Source organism: Struthio camelus, chromosome 2, assembly GCF_040807025.1.
Source record: "Struthio camelus isolate bStrCam1 chromosome 2, bStrCam1.hap1, whole genome shotgun sequence".
Taxonomy (NCBI): Eukaryota; Metazoa; Chordata; class Aves; order Struthioniformes; family Struthionidae; genus Struthio; species Struthio camelus.
Genome location: NC_090943.1, coordinates 1,741,330 through 1,759,367, shown reverse-complemented (window position 1 = coordinate 1,759,367; position 18,038 = coordinate 1,741,330). Strand labels below are relative to the sequence as shown.

General features: G+C 46.9%; 1 protein-coding gene across 2 annotated transcripts in view; it reads right to left on the bottom strand.

The window, feature by feature from the left end:
• SETD2 (SET domain containing 2, histone lysine methyltransferase) overlaps window positions 1-18,038 on the bottom strand; it is a 73,830-nt gene that overhangs the window by 25,962 nt on the left and 29,830 nt on the right. The window contains exons 7-13 of one of the 2 annotated variants that reach the window (XR_011139485.1): window positions 16,838-16,915; window positions 16,425-16,522; window positions 13,824-13,950; window positions 11,679-11,813; window positions 10,836-10,964; window positions 6,765-7,406; window positions 3,537-3,819 (exon numbers count right to left, since the gene is read on the bottom strand). Coding sequence is in view for 1 of the 2 variants with exons in the window: in XM_068934038.1 (XP_068790139.1) it covers window positions 6,765-7,406; window positions 10,836-10,964; window positions 11,679-11,813; window positions 13,824-13,950; window positions 16,425-16,522; window positions 16,838-16,915 (1,209 nt within the window). In the remaining variant the exon portion in view is untranslated. The remainder of the gene's footprint in view (window positions 1-3,536; window positions 3,820-6,764; window positions 7,407-10,835; window positions 10,965-11,678; window positions 11,814-13,823; window positions 13,951-16,424; window positions 16,523-16,837; window positions 16,916-18,038) is intronic. The other variant, XM_068934038.1, reaches the window with a different exon arrangement.

The window sequence follows — 18,038 nt, the reverse complement described above, 5'->3', positions numbered from 1 at the left end:
GCGGCTGCTGACGCCCAACAGTACGGACGAACCAGCCAGAGCAGCTAAAGGATACAGCGACACACAAGAGAAGGGAAGATGTGAACTAGATCGGACTTCCCAGCTCCTAAAAGGATTTTTGCAATTCAACACGCTATGGGAAACTCCTGGAAGAGCGGTTAACGGGAGCGAGAGGAAGCCAGGGGCCACCTAACGCAAATGGACCTGGCAACCACGGAGCAAGCGAAAGGCAGAGCACCTCACACCACACAGCGCTCGCTCCTGCAATGTGCTGCTATCGCTCACTGTCTGAAATGCAGCCACTGAACCTAAGAAATAAAGTGACATTTTTATTGCCACTCAAGTATTTATAGCTATTCCGACTAAATATAGAGATAATTGACTCTAAGCGTCAAGGTCAAAGATGGTTGAACTCGCAAGAAAGCATCTGCCCTCCCTCGACGGGGGAACGCGCCTTCCTCCGCAGGACGAGGCTGTGGCCACAGTTAAGGAGGCAGTCAAGGAAAACGATGAATCAGTGGCAAGATCCGCCTCATCAAATTAAACTGCGCCAGCTAAGAACCGGGCAGCGTGAAATAAAAGATAATTACGAACTGCTGCATGGGAGCAAAGCCTTGCTGGACAGGGATTTATGCGTCTATCTACTGGATGCAGAACTGCCAGGACCGGTCTGGTAGAGAGTAGAGGCAGCTGAGTCTTGAAAGAGCAACGAGCATATTCCGGAGGAGTATGTCAAAAGCGTGCTATGAAAACCAGATGGTGGTCAAATCAGATGCAAGCCAGGGAGAATTCCAAAAGCCTACTTTATTTTTGGAAACGGAAGCTGCTAGCGTGAGTATACATAACCGCTAAATCAATGCAAGTGCCACTAACAAAGTCCAACTGCTTCTCTACCTTCGAGAGCAATGTTTAATGAGTTGCCCAGAAAATTAAATACAAAAAGAAGAGCGATGGAAAGAAGTCTGTTGCAAACAAAAGAAAGAAAAGAATGTAGGCTGTCCAGCTGCACATACAAAACCCTGGCACAAGAAAGGCAGGAGGACTGCAGAGCGATCTCAAGGCTCGGAGGGCGCAGTGGTAGGAGAAGGACAGGAAGGGTGCATATAATGAAATTCTCTCTGGAAATCTGCCCATCAGCTGCCAATTATTTTTCATTTAATGGGACAAAAGCGGAAAAGCAATAGCAGGGACTCGCACGATCCCAAAGATCGAAACAGGGAAACACCAGCACTACGGGGTAGAAGCTGCTGAGCAAGGAAGAGGCTCCTGTTGGGCAAACACGCCAAGGGGCCGATGCTGGCAGGCGAGCAAGACTGGCAAAGGGGTGATCAAACGGGGAACGGCCTCCTTTCTCCCGGGGTAGAGGGGGAATGAATGGCACTGCTGGACGCACAGCTGCCGAGCTACGTGCTGCCCTTCGGGGGCCGCACCATTCGGCAGGGCTGACGCGTGCAAAGCAAAGGCTACCTGCAGACCGCGCTCTGAAACTCCCATCTGCACCCAATTACAAAGCCAGGAGTAAGAAGCGACTCGAATCAAGTCGCGCGACCTCGGCAGCTTAGCTGAGTGATGACCTCTAAACTTCAAACACAAGCAAAAGCCACTCTGAAGAAAAGCTGCAGAAGCAAATCATACATCTGGAGTTCACTTTGCTGAGCGAATCAACGGCTAGCACTGCTACTCCTTTCCTCAGGCTCCAGGCCACTTGCCCCCTTACCTAACTCTGCTTGTTTCGAAGTACTCCGAACCTCTGGCGTTGTCTTGCTGAAATAACGGGACACAACTAAATCTGTCTCCTATCAGGTTGGGCGTCTGTGCTCGCGGCTGCATTTCCTTTTTCCTGCCTTCCTCCCTTCTGCGATGCTCCTTTCCTCTTAACAGCTTCCCACCGTACCTCCCGTCAGTCCCACTGCACGTGCAACAAGCCCCAGAACGATGCCAAGGTACGGAAGAGAGAAGAATACCAAGGCATCCTTATGGAAGAGCCAATAAACCTCAGTACGGACAACAGCCCGTCCTCTCACCGGTGCCTATTGTTTTCACAAACACGTGAAATTACGTGCTGTTATTACAAACTGTAAGTGACCCAACACGGGCGTGGGATGCATGTACCGGAGCAAGAGCCAGTCACTCCAGGACAGCTGCCTGCAAAGAGGACGGGCAAGAACAGTTTCACAACGCTGCGCTATCGAGATGCATCGAACGTGATTTGGAAAGACTGATCTCAGGGCAAGAAGAAAGTTCAGTTTGTCTGGGTCATCCCAGTCCTGCTATCCCTGTTGAGGCTAATGATTAACCTCAGAGAAAGGCCGTTTTGATTGCAAAAGAGAAAGTCCACCTTGCCTAAGCCAAATAGCGAGGATAATATCTTAGCCTTGAATTGCAAGTCACGGCTAAACACTTCTCAGGCCAAAAGTGTCCAGCTAAAGACTTCTAAATCCAAGACACCTGGCTCCTCCAAAAGCTTTTTCTTAAAAAACTCCTCTCCAACTAGTAGGACAGGCTTTGCGGACCCTCATAGCCACAAGTTCGTATCTGCCTCCTCTCCAGAAAGGTGAGGACGTTATCTGCCCAGCCAGGAGTGAAGCATGATGCCGAAAGCTCAGTCCCACCTGAGCACCACAAAGTGCCCAAATCCTGCTAACACGGAGGAGTGTCTCACTGCAAGGCTGTGAACAGAGCTGCCGTTGCCAGTTCTGTCCCAGTGGTGACGCTCACTCTGTAGAGCACTCGGGTTCTCCAAGTGACAAACTTTAGATGTATAAAGAATCAAAGATGGGCTAAAGCCTCCGGTCTGGATGGCGGAGCTGCAGGATCTGTGGGCCTAGTTTTAAGTAAACGGCAAGGAAACCCCAATGGCCAGACTGCCCTCAAAACGCCAGCGCTATGAAAGCCCACTCTAAGCTTAAGCCGAATGCACTTTTCCTCTTCTCAGCCCTAACTACGGAAATGCAAGCCATCAAAAGGCCCCGCTGAGAAAAGCTTCACAAAAGCTTCCTAAGAGCGTTCATCTCTGTAAATCTGAAACATCAGAGGTTTGCACCTCACCTTACCACGCTCGGTCTGGAGGGTGTCTGCTAAAACGCGCTCCCTCCTGAGATGCCAACAGGGGGAAAGCACTGGAATCGTTAGCCATCGCACCACGTATTGCGTCTGTCCCGAGTTTCACTACGTGCGCCAGTCCACAGGGGCCTTACCTGCCGCGGTCCTGTGCGCGAGAGCGCGGTCCTCAGCGTGGAGCGGGCTAAGGCGCACGGGGGAACTGCACTGAACCGCTGCCTGCTGTGTGCTCACCAGCCTTCGCCACGCGGAGTCCGTTTTCAGCCCGGGGAGAGACGTGCCCCGGTTGCTCACAGCGCAGCAACTGCGTGCACGAGCCCAGGCTGAAAACTTACCCCGGCGGGTAGTGTGAGTGTGCGTTGCGGTGGGTATGTGTCAGTGGCCAACGCTCCTCGTGGGCTGAGGAGTCAGAGCGGGCAGCCCTGTAAGCCAGGGCGGCTGCCCTGTGTGTAGAGGTATATAAAAAGATAGCTCACTTAATCCTTTCACGCCAGGAGTTGTGATTTTCCCGGAGCGACGTCCATTGCCGGCAATGGACGCACCAAAATAACGTCGGCATCACCGAGTTAACCACCTCTGTCCTCTTTTCACCTATTATATTTCTCATGCATCATCCAGCTTCCCAACCATCTTCCTGTTTCTTCACAGTATGCACGCTATGTTCTCTCCCTTCTTCAGCACGGAGTTGAAAATGGAGTTGAGAAAAGGAGACACATGGTCAGCTGGTGATGTTAACAAGCTCCTTGCTGCCCTGAGAAGCTGGATGGAAATGGTTGAAATTACAAGGGGGTCATCAGCAAGACTGGGGAGGACATAGCTTTAAGTTACGAGGTTTCAGACCCTCCCGCCCACCCGTCCAACGCCACTGTTATCGCAGACAGACGTTCAGCGTTCCACAACTCAAACCAAAACCAGCTTGTAAAAAGCTTGGAAGCGCTGGAAAATGCACCTTGCTCTCTTTCCGCTTGGGTGACGTAAGTCCTCCCAGGGAGTCGAAGAGCTCCGATAACAAGGTGACTATGCGGCCCCCTTTGAGCTCGAGCCCGGTGCCGTTAGGTGCAGCAGTCTCCCCTCCTGTTAGCTCAGTCTTTCCATTTAGAAATCAGCCCTTTCAAGGGCTGTATTACAGTGGCCTGGTAAATTAACCCAGAAACCAGTATCTCAACAGGTGAAAGTCGGACAGAAGCAGTTAACTCTCTAGTGCCACGGTAAGGTACAGGACATGATGCATCCGGAGCTCACAGTTTCCCCACGAAGCGTTTTTCTCGCTTTGCAGGAGGAAAACAACTTGTCACAGACCTGTGGCACGATTCTGATTTCAGGTACGTGGGAGTCTCTCTGCTGGGCACGTTACAAAGCTAGCTGTTGCGATAAACACCCACGTCCCTAAGACCAGAAACAGGCGGCAGACGGCTACTAGCGTCCTTTCAGTTATAGGAGGTGAAGCACTTGGGACAGAGCAACAGCTATAACGGAGAAGATGTGAATCCACATCATCTATGGCAGCTTCTGATGGGTAATGATTCCATAGCTAACCACGGGCTTCAGCAAAGGCCTTTCGCTCCCCAAATCTGAACGCCTCCAAGCTCAAAAGAAAACACAAGCGGTCTGGGAGTCAGCGCCTGGGGTTTAACGTGACACTGTCAGATCAAATTTGGTGTCAAACCCACGTTTTAGAAAAGTCGCGCATTTCATGAGACTTCACACTTTTTATTATTAAACTTTGTTCCTGCGCTGTTTGAAGTTTAAACACTGCAACATGTGATCCTGAAAGCAAAAAGGTCTAGTTACAAATAAGAAGGGCGAGTCTGGGCAGTCCAAAGCAAGTATAACTCAAAAGCAGTATAGGATGAAGAATTAGTCGAGCTTTCAGTTCAAACGATCCGAGGTATTAGTAATGTATGGAAAAGGACTCTGTTTCAATTTAACAATAAATTCAACCTGACAGTGTCCCTTAAATAAAAGAAATCCTAAGGCCCGCAAAAATTTTAAAAGCCTGCAAGTTAAAACCTAGGAACTAACATATCACAGATCCGCTTGGAAAAGGGTTGGGGGGGGTGGTCGAAAACAAGAAACACAACCTAACTCTTTCTATAGAAACATATGTCAGTTTGCCGTTCACATGGTAAAGTCCCACCTCTTCTACCATTAAGATTTTAAGGCAGAAATGATTATGATCAAACAACTCTACAAATGTTCAAGAGTATCAGATTCTCCTGAAAAACTCAGAGATAAAGGTAAGAATTCCCCTAAGCCTTACGTAAATCTCCAGATATATTTTATGCATGTTAATGTTTGCAGCCCTGGCAGCTGAAATGATACAAGTGAAGTCTCAGGGGCTCAAAGCTCACTGTGGTCTCCTCCACCCGTGCACGGTACTGCACTTTATGTATTGCCCACTATTTTTTAATAGCCTCCTCTAAGGCATTACTCATTAGGCACTTCAAGGGGAAAACTCACTCTCTCACCAAGCCCGCGCCGCTTGGAAGCACAGGAAGACTCTGCTAAGGACACGATTGCATCTCTGCTGCAGGGAAGTGGCAGGGAGAAGTTGCAAAGGTCCCTTTCTTCTCCCTCAGGACTTTTTGTTATCTTGGCGCTGGAATGCATGAAGGACAAGCCCTCCAGTGCACCAGGTCAGCGTTTCCCCAGTACAGGGCAGTGCCCTTGATTCCTTTGCTGGATCCTCAGCAAACGCTACTCTTGCATTGTAAAAGCACAGTTCCTTCCCTTCTCGCTCCCGCCAGGGCTATAATCCTATAGGAAGGGCAGATGGGTGAAGAGTTTCCAAAGTCCTAAGAAACCGTCAGGAAAAGCCTCAAGCTTTTTGAGTGGACTGGAATGTCCTGCATTTCAAAGAAAGCTGATGGCTAAAGATCAGCTGGCCAAGTAGGCCACCTGCACTGCTCAAGAGACAGCTGCTTGATACTGGAGTAGAGAAAGCAACCAGCAGTCACCAAATCCTTTTCTTAAAGAAGTTATCTGCTCTGGAAAGACCTCGATGGAAGTGAAACATGAAGCCGCTGCATACTCTAGCAATCTTTAAAGGTTCAGATTGGCGCCTACAAATCTGGACGTTTACCTGATCTAAACATGGACTGCAAACATCTAGAGGTCAACGCAGCACTAAAAGTAATATCGAGAGACTGTAATACTGCCAACAGACCCGTTTCTGGATATATTGCAATGAAAATCAGGTGTTAACAGAACAGGAAATACTGACAATCTTGTGATAGCTGAATTTAAGAGTCGATGGTCAGTCCACTCGTTTCAATGACTGACGGATACTAGGCCACTTCAACCAGCACTGCTTGCCGCATTGTCGCTAGCCTCTTATTTTCTGACCAGTCGAGAAGTGCACCTCAACCGCTCAGGAGTTGCCCTTCCCCCGAAGGGCCTAAAAAATTGGATGGCTAAGTCGTCCTTGTGGTGGCCAAACTGCATTATCTGCTCCTTTCAGTGTGCAACGCATCAACACCCGGAAGCCTACTGCAAGTCACAGACGGGGCAGTTTGCAACGACAGGATATATATGGAAAGCACCTGGAGAAGCCCTTTATGTAGAAAAGGCAGTCTTAGGTGGTCAAGCATTTACCAAGAGGACAACAACTCAGCCTCGCTTGTACTGGACTGCACACACCTCCGCGTTTTCCTTAACGAGAGCAGAGGTGGTGTAGCTGCAGGGTACCACAGGGGGCCTCTTACCTTCAGGTCTTTCCAAACGTCAAGCAGCCTGGTAGCCAAATCGCTCACGTCCACAATTTTGTCGGTTTGCTCTTGGCTTCTCTCACTCTCGACGTCAGAGACGCCTTCCTCTTCGTCTTGAGATGGCGTTTCCATGGTAATGGGCTCTTCCAGCTTCGCACCATTGCTCTCTTTGACCTCAGCTTCAGGCTCAGCCTCCAGCTCCGGCGCTTGGGGCTTGCTGCTCTCCACCGGAGCGTCAACGGCAGCTTTGATCTCCGGCTGCTGGGGCTGCTCCTCCGACCCCTCCGTGGTGGTGCCCTCCAGCTGGTCCAGGTCCTCTTTGCCCTCCTTTCCTTCTAGCTCGCTGGTCGTATCCGAGATTGCACTGTCCATGCTGTTTTCACTGATAATTTTGAGCCTTCGAAGCACCAGTTTCTTGGGGGTATCCGTGTCACCTTCTGCACTCTGCTTGGTGGAAAGATCTGGCGTGTTGAGCGGCGTGTGAGCCCGCGATGTGTTCTCGCTCGAGTAGCCGTCGCCCTCACTGAGCTGCGGGACAGCAGTCTTGGTCTGAGCCCAGCGCTGAATAATCGGAAGCACTTTGCTCTCCTCCAGCATGTTCTTATTAGGTATAGGCAGGAGCTCAAGCGTCTTCATAATCTAATTGCAAAGACAAAACCAGAGCTGTTAGAATTGAACACCGCCTCCAACCGGGAACAGTTTCCCTTCCTCAGCAAGAGGTGACTTCGGAAACAGCAATACGAATTTGCAAACTAACAGCAGGAAAGCTTTTCCTTTACTTGACAGAGGTGCCCTGTGAACACCTCCCAGGGAAGTCGGAGCATTAACCGCTTGAGCTGGGGGCAGGCTCGGCTGGGCCCGGCAGGAGGGACACAGGGCGATGGGTGTGCAGTCAGCACAACCAGCCACGATGCAAGAAAATCATGCTGTGGAGCACTGTCGTTGCTTGACAAGCATGCCGAGTAATCTTAGCAGTAGCTATCTATAGCTCCCATGATTATACGCTCCTGTGTTTAATAGGCCACTGCATTAAAAAAGAACCATATACTACTACAAAATTTGGCATATTTTAGCTCTTTTTTAAGCTAGCAACAGAGAACTTCTACGCCAAAAAAAAAAAATCAGTAAGAAAGACCCTAGAATCTATCGTGATGCTTACACAAGAGTTGCACTTAATTTTATGGTATGATTTGCACCTGCAGGGATGAAAGAAAAAGTCATTGCACATCTCTCTTGTACAAATTACTTTTCGCGTCCTTGCCTGACACTCTCAGTCCCTACTGCTTCACATTTTTAAGTCATTAAGCCACCTAACGGAAGGACTGCCAGTTGTCAACAAACGTCCAGTGCCACTAACCGTTAATAACTTTTTCAAACGATTCAAAACAGTAAGAACGAAACAGCGCTCCATTGCGTGTGGTTTGCGATCGCTTCATGTACCTTTTGAAGAACAATAAATACACCGAGAACTACAGCAGACCTGATAAATCAGGTCTGCCTTCCAGCACGAGAACTGTTCCAGGGGGATCTCTTCATCCATGGAAAGATCTTGAACAGAGACAGGGAGCTGGCGACTACCAGACCGACTTATTTTGGATTTTGAATGCATGTGGGTAGTTAAAGAACATAAAAGGACTTGAAGCTGCAGTCTGCTGTCTGCAAAGTTAAACCTTAGGTGCGAAGAGATATGGACAGCCGTGGAGCCTCCTTCAATCCTCAAAAACCATCAAACAAGGCTAGCACGTCTCACTATTGAAAAGATCTTAAAGGTTAGTGGCCCATTGCCACTAACAGAAAACTTGATAGTGGCAACGGGCATTGCTCTGGCACAGCAAGAAGCATAAGCAGCTACTGAAGCACCAGACACGAAATGAGAGCGCAACCTTTCTCATCCCCAAAATCCAGCAAGAGACTTCAGCAACTTCTCTCTCAAGAACAGAGCCCAAACGCTTGGCAGCTAAGTATTTTTTGAAGCAAGAGATAAGCCATCCCCTTTCAGCAGATTGGAAGTTCCCCAGTTTTCGCCTTGTTTAATTTTAAAACCAGCCCTCCAGGACTGAAGGACCGCAGATGCTTTTACAGCGTTATGCTAATTTCTGCCACGGGCATCTGATGGCCGAAGACCAACTCTCTTAAAACGGTGACAGCTTTAAAAAAAAAAAAAAAAAGGGAGAGAGAGAGCGAGAGAGAGAGCGCGCGCGAGCATGGAGTAGAGACAAAGCCACCACTGTCACAGCTATTCCAAGTTACCCTCTTAGACCCTGGAGGGGAACTCTGGGTTTGATGTCAACAAAGCTGAATGTCTGAATCCAGGCCATATGAAACCGAGAAAAAACAAAGTTTAACCTGAGCGTTGATTTCTCAGTGAAAACCGGAGGTCAAAGATCAGCAACTTCCCACTCCCAACTGAGCTACCTAGTGGCTCTGCAATGCCACGGCCATTGTATCTCAAGGATCAAGGAGGTAAGTAACTATATATATAATTTCAGACCTGACGCTCCCTCAGAGCGATGGCTGCAATATTTATGATGTTGGATGGATTCTGTCTGCCCCAAAGAAGAAAATACTGCAGTTATAAAAGGCAACGGCTCAGATCCTCCTGAGCGTGGTTACTGCAAGAGAATTCATGATTAACTCAGTCCCAGTAGACTCAGCCTCAAGAGATCTTCACGCAACCTAGTGAGTCTCCCCATACAGCGACATCCAGCTGACGTATCACAAGTAACAGAAACGTTGACTCAGTACGTGTCGAGCGCTTCTGCTTCGGCTGCAAGTACTCGAAAACCACATCAAATTAGAGAAAACCAGAGGCATCCGTTGAATCTCTGCCTTCTACACAACGTACGTGGCCCCTAAGCAACAACTTGCTCCACACGGTACAAGGCTGATGGTACAGCAAGTCTAACCAAACCCTGTAAGTTAGTAAGCTATAATCGAAATCAGAGACCCCTGATCAAACAGAACAAGTTTTCCAGGTGTATGTAGTCAAGGCTTTGTCTAAATTGGGACAGGTAAGGACTAGGTGGTGAAACCAGTGGCCTGAGCAGACAGCCCTGCCGTCCCTTCACCACCACGCAGGCTCCTTGAGAGGAGAGCAGAAACCGTCCTGCTACGCTTGCACAAAGCCTACACAAATCTGCCCTCATCCCACCCGAAAGCAGAGGACTCACAGAAGCACCTGGAGGTAAAGGGAGGCAATTCTCAGTCTTCTGACACCAGCAGCATCTGTTTCTCCCACCTGAGCAGAGGGAGCATCTAAAAACGCTGCGCTAGACAAAAGCCCGCGAGTCGGCGAACAGCTAAAGAGGAGAAATGCATGACAGCAAGAGGCTGGATTGCATTCTTCCGTGCTACTTTTTAAAGTAGCTGCATTATGGGGCTGTCGGACAGCTTCCCATTTGGGGACGGGGAGAGATGAGCAGGACAGAAGTCATTCAGCAGTGCTACGTCACAGCTTGGAGAAAAGCTGTCCTGAGCTAAGGAAGCAACACTGCCAGCGTGATACTCTGTCACCGCTTGGGAAAAACAAAGCGGAAGTCAGTAAGAGAACAGACACCCGACCTCTAAAGATCTTGCAGCTTCTGCATTCGGGACTATGAAAGTCCGTTTAAAATATATAGCCAAGTTCTTGTAGAAGCGTCTTCAATAAGGGAACTAACAGAGGATCTTTGCATGCAACGCTGAAGTGCGTACAGAAAACAGAAATTCAAGTTCTGCTTGAGACTATCAAAGCAATACCTCCAATTCCCTATGCAGTTCAGTCCTGAATAAGCAGCAATGGCAATGATCTTTACTCAAGTCTGGCTCGTGTCACTAACTCAGAAGTCTACGAAAAACCACAAAAGCAAATTCTTTCCATGTATTTAGAACCTCCCTTAAAGCAGAAATTTTAGACTGCAATTGCAACGGTACCTGCAGTTTATTTTCATGAACACGTGACGTAATACTTATACCCAAAGAGAAAAAACTAAATAAAATCAACATGCTTCCTGTGAGCGATTAGTAAAGCCGCTTCAAAAGCTTCATGCACACAAAGAGCGACCCAGCAATCCTGAGGGAATTACTGACCTCCAGCTGCAGCTTCAGGTTGTTAGCGGTGCTTCCCCTCCCATCGCCCAGCTCCGTCATCCAAATCCAGAGGAGGGACAAGCCATGACATTCGAGGAAGGACTTCAGGCAGGACTGCGAGTGCGTGTTCTAGATAAGCCAAAGTTACAGAAAGTCCGTGGGAACAGGCAAAACATCCTTTAGTTTCTACACGCCGACAGGGCCAACTACCGTACCCGGTAGGTGTTACCCATAAAACTCACTGCTACCGAAAAAGCACACAAAGCAGAGAGCCAGAACCAGGTACCCGCCAAGATCAGTGCATGTCTAATGTCATTTTAGTGGACATAACGGCTGTTTTCAGAGCAATAATGCGTACAGCAGAAAGGTTGTAAGCATACCTGCTGGACAGCTCGTATTACAGAATAAAACTTACTGAGAGAATAGACTGCACAGAAAATTGGCTGCAACTAATCTGCACTGACTCAAAGGTAAAAAATTCAGGATAATCTTGGAGATAAGCTAGCTGCGAGTTTAAGCTGACACACACGTACTTTCTAAATCCCTTCTGCAAAACTTTAAGCAGCTCAGTATATATGGATATAAACGATCACTCTGATTTCAGTCCTTTCATGCTCTTGTAGGAATGAACATTTTAAAACACCGCCCAGGCACATTCGTTCCACCAAACACAAACCAAGCAAAGGGCCAGGATTACACGTGGTCTATAAACCAAGCAGAACTGCAAGTTTCTCTGCTGCGACTCATCTTTTTGCCGTTTCTCCCTCTTCTTCTAACGAGGGTTAAAAGACTCTTGCTTAAACAGCAAGCGATTCCCTCCCCCTGCAGCCGGGATCTCCTCACCTGTATGAGTTTGAGGCAGGTAAGCTTCTGCTCCAGAGTTTCGATCCGGACCATCAACCGGGATAAACTGAGAACCTGGTTCTTATCTGAGAGGCCCTCTCCGTTCTCCAGCAGCGCTTCCAGTTCCCCGTCCACCTACCGCGGCAAAAGACAACGGTTGTGCAATTTTCAGATCGTAGCAGGCTCACAAAACGCCACCCTACAAGATGTTAACGATAATTTGTTCTCTGGCTCTGGGAGCCAGAACAAGTCTCCCTTGAACAAGTCTCACATACTGGAAAGATAAAAAAATCTGGCTTTAATTTGACTGGGTTTGGTTGGGTTTCTTTTCTCGGGTATATTATAGCTTTCCCTCAACACTGTTTAGACTTTAAATACCATACGAAAGTGCATTGTTCACACTGTCTGTGTTTATAGCTGCAGAAGTGGAAGGTACGGAGGCGGCCTGTCCTGTAACCACAGCGCGCGAGTGGCTGATACACATTCAACATGCAGGAGTCCTCCACCTCTAACATAAACTTCGTCTAATGAACAGCACGTTTTAGAAGTATGCGTTCATACCACGTGCTCTGCAGAGGAAATTCCAGCTCTGTGCACCAAAACTCTCCCAGCTGCAACCTTTTCACATAGGAAAACAGATTATCTCTGTTTTAACTGCAGAAAAAGTTGCTTCTGCAAACGCCTAACTCATAATCTTTACAACCAGAGGTGCAACTCTCTCCACAAGGATGCTGGAATATCAACGCTCACAATTTAGCCTACTGATCAATGGCACCTTTCAATCCACTTATAAATGACAACGCATGACTTGACCGCGACAGCCTTCCCAACCCGGCCGAACTTCTCTTGCTCCAAATGAAAGGTAGCAACCACCTCACAACAAGTTCGCAAAGAAACGTGCAACGCAGGAGCAGAATTGTCTAGTCTCAAAATCACTGTAGTTGCAATTTCTCAGGATAATTAAGTGTTCTCAAGACCAAAGAGGTTTCTCTCTTGGTGATATCTCATTTAATGCAGGAAAGCCTAAGGAAGTTTACTGAAAAGGACTAGATTTCAAGTGGTCAGATACAATCAATGTGCAAGAAGAATAAAACACCTCTCTGCAAAAAAAGTTTTAAAAATAAACCTTTAGTTCCGAGACTTGAATGTCTTCGCTACGAGATACAGTAAATGAAAATGAAGCTGGTATTTCCATAGGTAGCTCCTCCCAAAAGAGAGGTAACAAATCTTATTTGTAGGAATAAGGAACTACCTCTTCAAACTGAGAACGATTCCATTTGTGGGAAGTAAAAAGAATCCGTCCAATTTCTTAGCAGCAACCTGCGTTCAGGAAGAACTGCATTTGACTACTTTTCTCATACCGCTCTGCAAAGTTTCCTACCGTATATACTATGTAAACCCATCACTGCAACGTTATGTAGGGAGTAGGTTCACATAACCATTTGAAAAGGATCATACGGGTGAAGAGCTATTAAAAAAAGCTAAAAAAAAACCTCTGCATTTGTGTTACATATTCCATTCCCATCCGTCTGCAAACACAACCGAAACTGAAGTCAGGGCAAACACAACACGTGTTCATACAAGTTCCTTGAAGCTGCCTTTCCTCTAGGCCAAAGCAATCGGAGATCCAAATTTCACATCCCAACTTGAAGATGGCAAACATCTGCACCATTTTAGCTGTCAAATTCTAGGTAATTCCCTGAAAAGTAAGCCTGTATTGTGTGTCTTTCACTTAAGTTTAGAAATCATGCAAAAGTAACCAAAAAAAAACCCCAAACACACAGAATTTAGTATGCTGTTCCTTAAACGAAAAGCATACAGTATTGATGGCGCTGGTAAGGGTGTGCAGTCAAATGCTACAACTGTAAAAGTCCCTCTCTGGTGGTACTTCATAATCCGTAACCCAGAGCAAGGAAATTCACATTTAACTAAAACTCCAAGAAAACACGTGTTCGGGGCCAATATGAAATAAAACGATATAAATACATTCGTGAAAAAGACTGAACTCTCGAGGCTGTTGTGAGCCACCGACCCTAGATGGAGGATGTTCTACAAAGGTGTCCTTGAGACTCGTATAAAGAGGATCGCGTCCTGGGTCAGCTTTTGTTGACGCCACCCTTAAAAACAAGGGATAACCACACTCACCGAGTCTTTCTTACGGGAGCGCTCCTTTTTCATTTTTCCTCCTGCAGCTCGGATGCTGACCCTGTTCTCTCCTCCAAGGTAACCCCGGCAGTTAGCTGAGCCACAGAAACATTTCTGAGCCTCTTTGCTGTTCATGGGCATAAGTAACATACCAGTTTAATAAGAGATCAACTGCATTCCCAGTAAGTTGTGCTATCTAACTCTTACGTGCATCATGATCTTGCAATGAGAAAAGACCGTTACCGCATTGCCCAAACGCCTCTCAGTCTCTGTCCTTTCCATTAGCATTGTTTCTCAAATGCCTGCTAAGCAGTTGCAGGAAAATATGGAAAACAGTCACAACACAGTTTTGTTCAGTGACCTGGACTGTCTTGGAGCCTTCCCCCAATTCCGTTGCAAAGCAACGCTGCCCAAAACGTAGAGACAGGACAGCAAACAGTATTTCACTAACTTTCTTCCTGCATTCAGAGGACAGGGAGAGAAACGTCTTTGCATGGCAAGGCCTTTAATTCTGGCCACAGAAAATTCAAACAAATCCTTCATTTCTTAAACAGCTAGTGTGAGCCCATGTTTTCTCAGCAGGAAACCAAAATCTGGTTCAGTTCCAGGCTCTGACTAGGTCAAGAACCAAGAGCCAGAAAGGAAACATTAAGTTATTCATTGCAAAGTCTTGCTAAAGCTACCTAGAAGGTTTCTTGGGTTTTGGTGTTTGCTTTGTTGTTGGGGGCGGGGGGCCTTAATCTCATTAAATTTCGGAAACAAGCAGGATTACCTAATCGTTCGGAAAAAGGCCTGCAGATTATTGCTCCAAACACAGAAGAAAGAACGGGCTGTAGAGTCACAGAAGTAATAAAAGATTTGAGGTGGAGGATGTTTTTTTAACATGGATATACACCAACGGACAGCAGGAGAGAGGTAAGAGCTAGAAAAGTCCAGCAAGACAGGGAATATAGTCACTGAACGGAGTATATGAAATGTCAAAGTGAACTAATACAGCAAAACGGTTCTCCATCAGAGAGGCTCCTAACAGGCCCATAGTACTACACCCTAACGATTTTGACTAAGCTGAAGTAACCTGGATAGGACTGAAGTTATGGGTGTATAGACTGCATATTAAATTCCTTTCCCCAGCTTTAAATATATTCCCATATGCCTAAAACTCAAACAGGCCTTGCTGCAAGAGCAACTAGAAGGATCTCTCCGAGGTGGCAAAGCCACTCCCTCCTAACTGCCTGTGTTCAGCTCCTACCAGGGACTGTGCTTGATCTTCTGTTAAAAAAAATAGTAGCACCCCCTCCGCATTGACATTTCGGAGAGCAACTCATGACAATAAACTGACTGAAACCTCAATGCCAACTCAGTCGTCGAAACGCCTTTCTGAAGATACAGTAGATTGAACGTGGAGCAACAAGCAGCTTTTTAGTAGAAGACCGTGTGTAAGATGAGTCAGCTCTAAAGCAGCCATTTAGAAGCTGCACTGATCCACCTCGGTCGCCTGTCTTGGGACGGGATAATCAGCTTCTAGAGGGACCTCGGTCTCTCAGTTAACAGCGGAGGGACCTAAGAACAGCTGCTCGGACAGAGGCATCTAACATTTTGATGCCCAAACTCAGCCACACGAACTGACAGGCCAGATGCCATCTCGGCTATTAAAAATAACTTTTTAATGTTTTAAAAGATCTGTGGCTGATTAATATTTGCGACAGAAAATTACATGAGAGCATCCGACACGTTAGTACAAGTAATTTCATAGCACAGCTGAAAATTCATTTCTGATTCTTCGGCTCACAGAAAGAGCCACGCTGTTGGAGAAGGCAGGATCCAGAAGGAAAGGGAAGCAAGAACGCTCCTTAAACAACGGTAAGCAGTAAAAATGCTTAATGATTTTGAAATAGCTCTAGAATTAAACTCTTAGCTAGTTATAGGTTGCTTCATGACTGTCAGAATCTATTTTGATCTAATCACTTTAAAAACAGGAGAGTGATGTATTTCACTGTACACCTGAACAAGCAGTAGTATAAAACATTAGACTCTTAAGCTTAGAGAAGAGAACTAAGGGACTGACGCACAAAAAAAAGGACTTAAGAGTTAGAAAGTCCGTAGCTTGTACACGTGCAGTTCTGCAGTTAGACTGGAAGAAAGGACATGCTACCTGCTAGGTTTTTACAGCTCTGCAACAATTTGCAAAGCTGTAAAATCCTAGTGGGCGGGGAAGAAAGAAGAGGCGTTACTGAAGAGTACTACAAAGTGTGGAGCTGGGGCAATTAATAATTAGAGGAAAGAAACAGTCAAGGTAATTATCTGGGAAATTTCCACTGGGGAGAGATGGTATGAAGGGGAAGAAAAAGCCCATAAAGTGAAACTGGAAAAGATGTGCAAAATCAACAAAAAGCTCCTCTCCCAATCTCTTGCGTTAGAAACGGAATAAACTTTCTCCAGAAAGCTTTTTTTTTTGTAATAGCTGAATTCCAGTTCTTCTACAACTGCTGTGTATTAGATGAGGCTTTCCAAGGGTTAGTTTTGCAGCGGGGTTTCTTCATTGCGTCATCGCTCACAACAAGCCCACTTCCAACAGCTTCAGTGGAAAGAGATGAAACCTACCCATATCTCTGAAACTGGTAGTCAAATGTCAGCTCTGAGCCAGACGGGACTAGTTTGGTGGTGAAAAATCCAACTCTGAGCTGCCCATTCACAGTCCACTAAGGCAAGGAAAAACAAGACGACAACAGTTATTACAACAGCCAGGCTTGACCACATGTGTGTGTTAAATTAACAAAGACTAATCCCTCAAAAAGCAGCACTGACGAATTTCAAATTTGCAAACTGAACCAACAGTGCTTGCCCATTTCAAAGGCAGATGTTTACATTCGACTTACAAGTTTAAAAAAAAAAAAGAGAGAGAGAGAGAGAGAGACAGAAAGATAAAGGAGAAATGCTTTTCACTGTGAGCTTGCAAAATCACAAGGCAGTGGAAACGAGCAGCCAGCAGCAACAGCTTTGATCCAGCAGTTTACCTTTTGTGTCTCGCAGTTTGGTTCACAGCTGTGGTTCATAAAACGAGAGCAGTTTCCTTTCTGGGTAGCATCTATTATCTGAAGAGAAAAGAAAGAGCAAATACAGCAAAACAGCCTGCCTTTGCCCTCCCTGCCTGTGCGCTGGGCAGAAACACTAAGCAGGACACCCATGAACACGCTCGGCTTCTGGCAACAAGGTGAGGGAGAACACAACCGCTGAGAAGTCATCGTCCTTCCCTGCCGCAGCTATCAGCTCTATTTGGTTCGGAGAGATTGGGTTTTGCAGTGACAAAAGCGCACCCAAAAAAGGGAAACTCCATGAAACTGTTGTGCTTTGTTTTCATTACGGGTTAATACCGAGTTCCTCAGTTTGGGGGCGGATCCTGACTTTTTAATATCAGTTTTCAACCCTCTGATACAAGGAGCACGGCAAAGCTAAACGCTTCTGCCACGCAGATCACGGGCTAACAGAAAGACTGTGTCCGGGATCATTTCGCCCTCCCTTTCACAACCGGGCAAACTATTCCCCTGTGCTCCCTTGCACAACAATCCCACGGCAGCTGCAGAAATCGCTTACCCGCTGGGGGGGGGGAGGAAAAAGAAAAGAAAAAAGGCATCGGCAGTATTTTTAGCTGATTTACTGTAAAGCTACTAAGACCTCCCCCCCAAAAAATAAGCAGACCACGGTATTAAAATTCTCCGTATACACATGCTTCTCAGTGTGTTAGGGCCCACCGCTCAAGGTGAGCAACTCCGCACCTCTCTGCAGCTGCGGCTACGTAATCCATAGATCTGAAATAGCTGATTAGCTGAAGCGGAGAGAAAGAATTCAGAACTGCTGCTACATAAATATTTCAACAACAGTAATACTTCACGTAGCCACTCCAGCAGCCAAATTTAACGTAGTTCTGTGAGCAAAGGAAGTAAGGAAACTCGGTTTCTCATTGATAACGTTTTCTGGTTTACTTCCATGTCCAAGAGCAGTGAGCTCAGCATGGAGCATTTCCCCCAGCGGGGACACGGACACGGTTTGGCTGCCGCATGGGTTCGGTTGCGCGGAAGGGATGGGTCCACGCTCCATCCCTTCCCTTGCTGGGGGAACACCATCTCTCCTCTGCCAGGCCACCTACTTTAAGGAGAGCGGGACACAGCTGAGCACCTACGAGACTTCTGCTCAACTGGCTTGAACCTCAGTAACAAG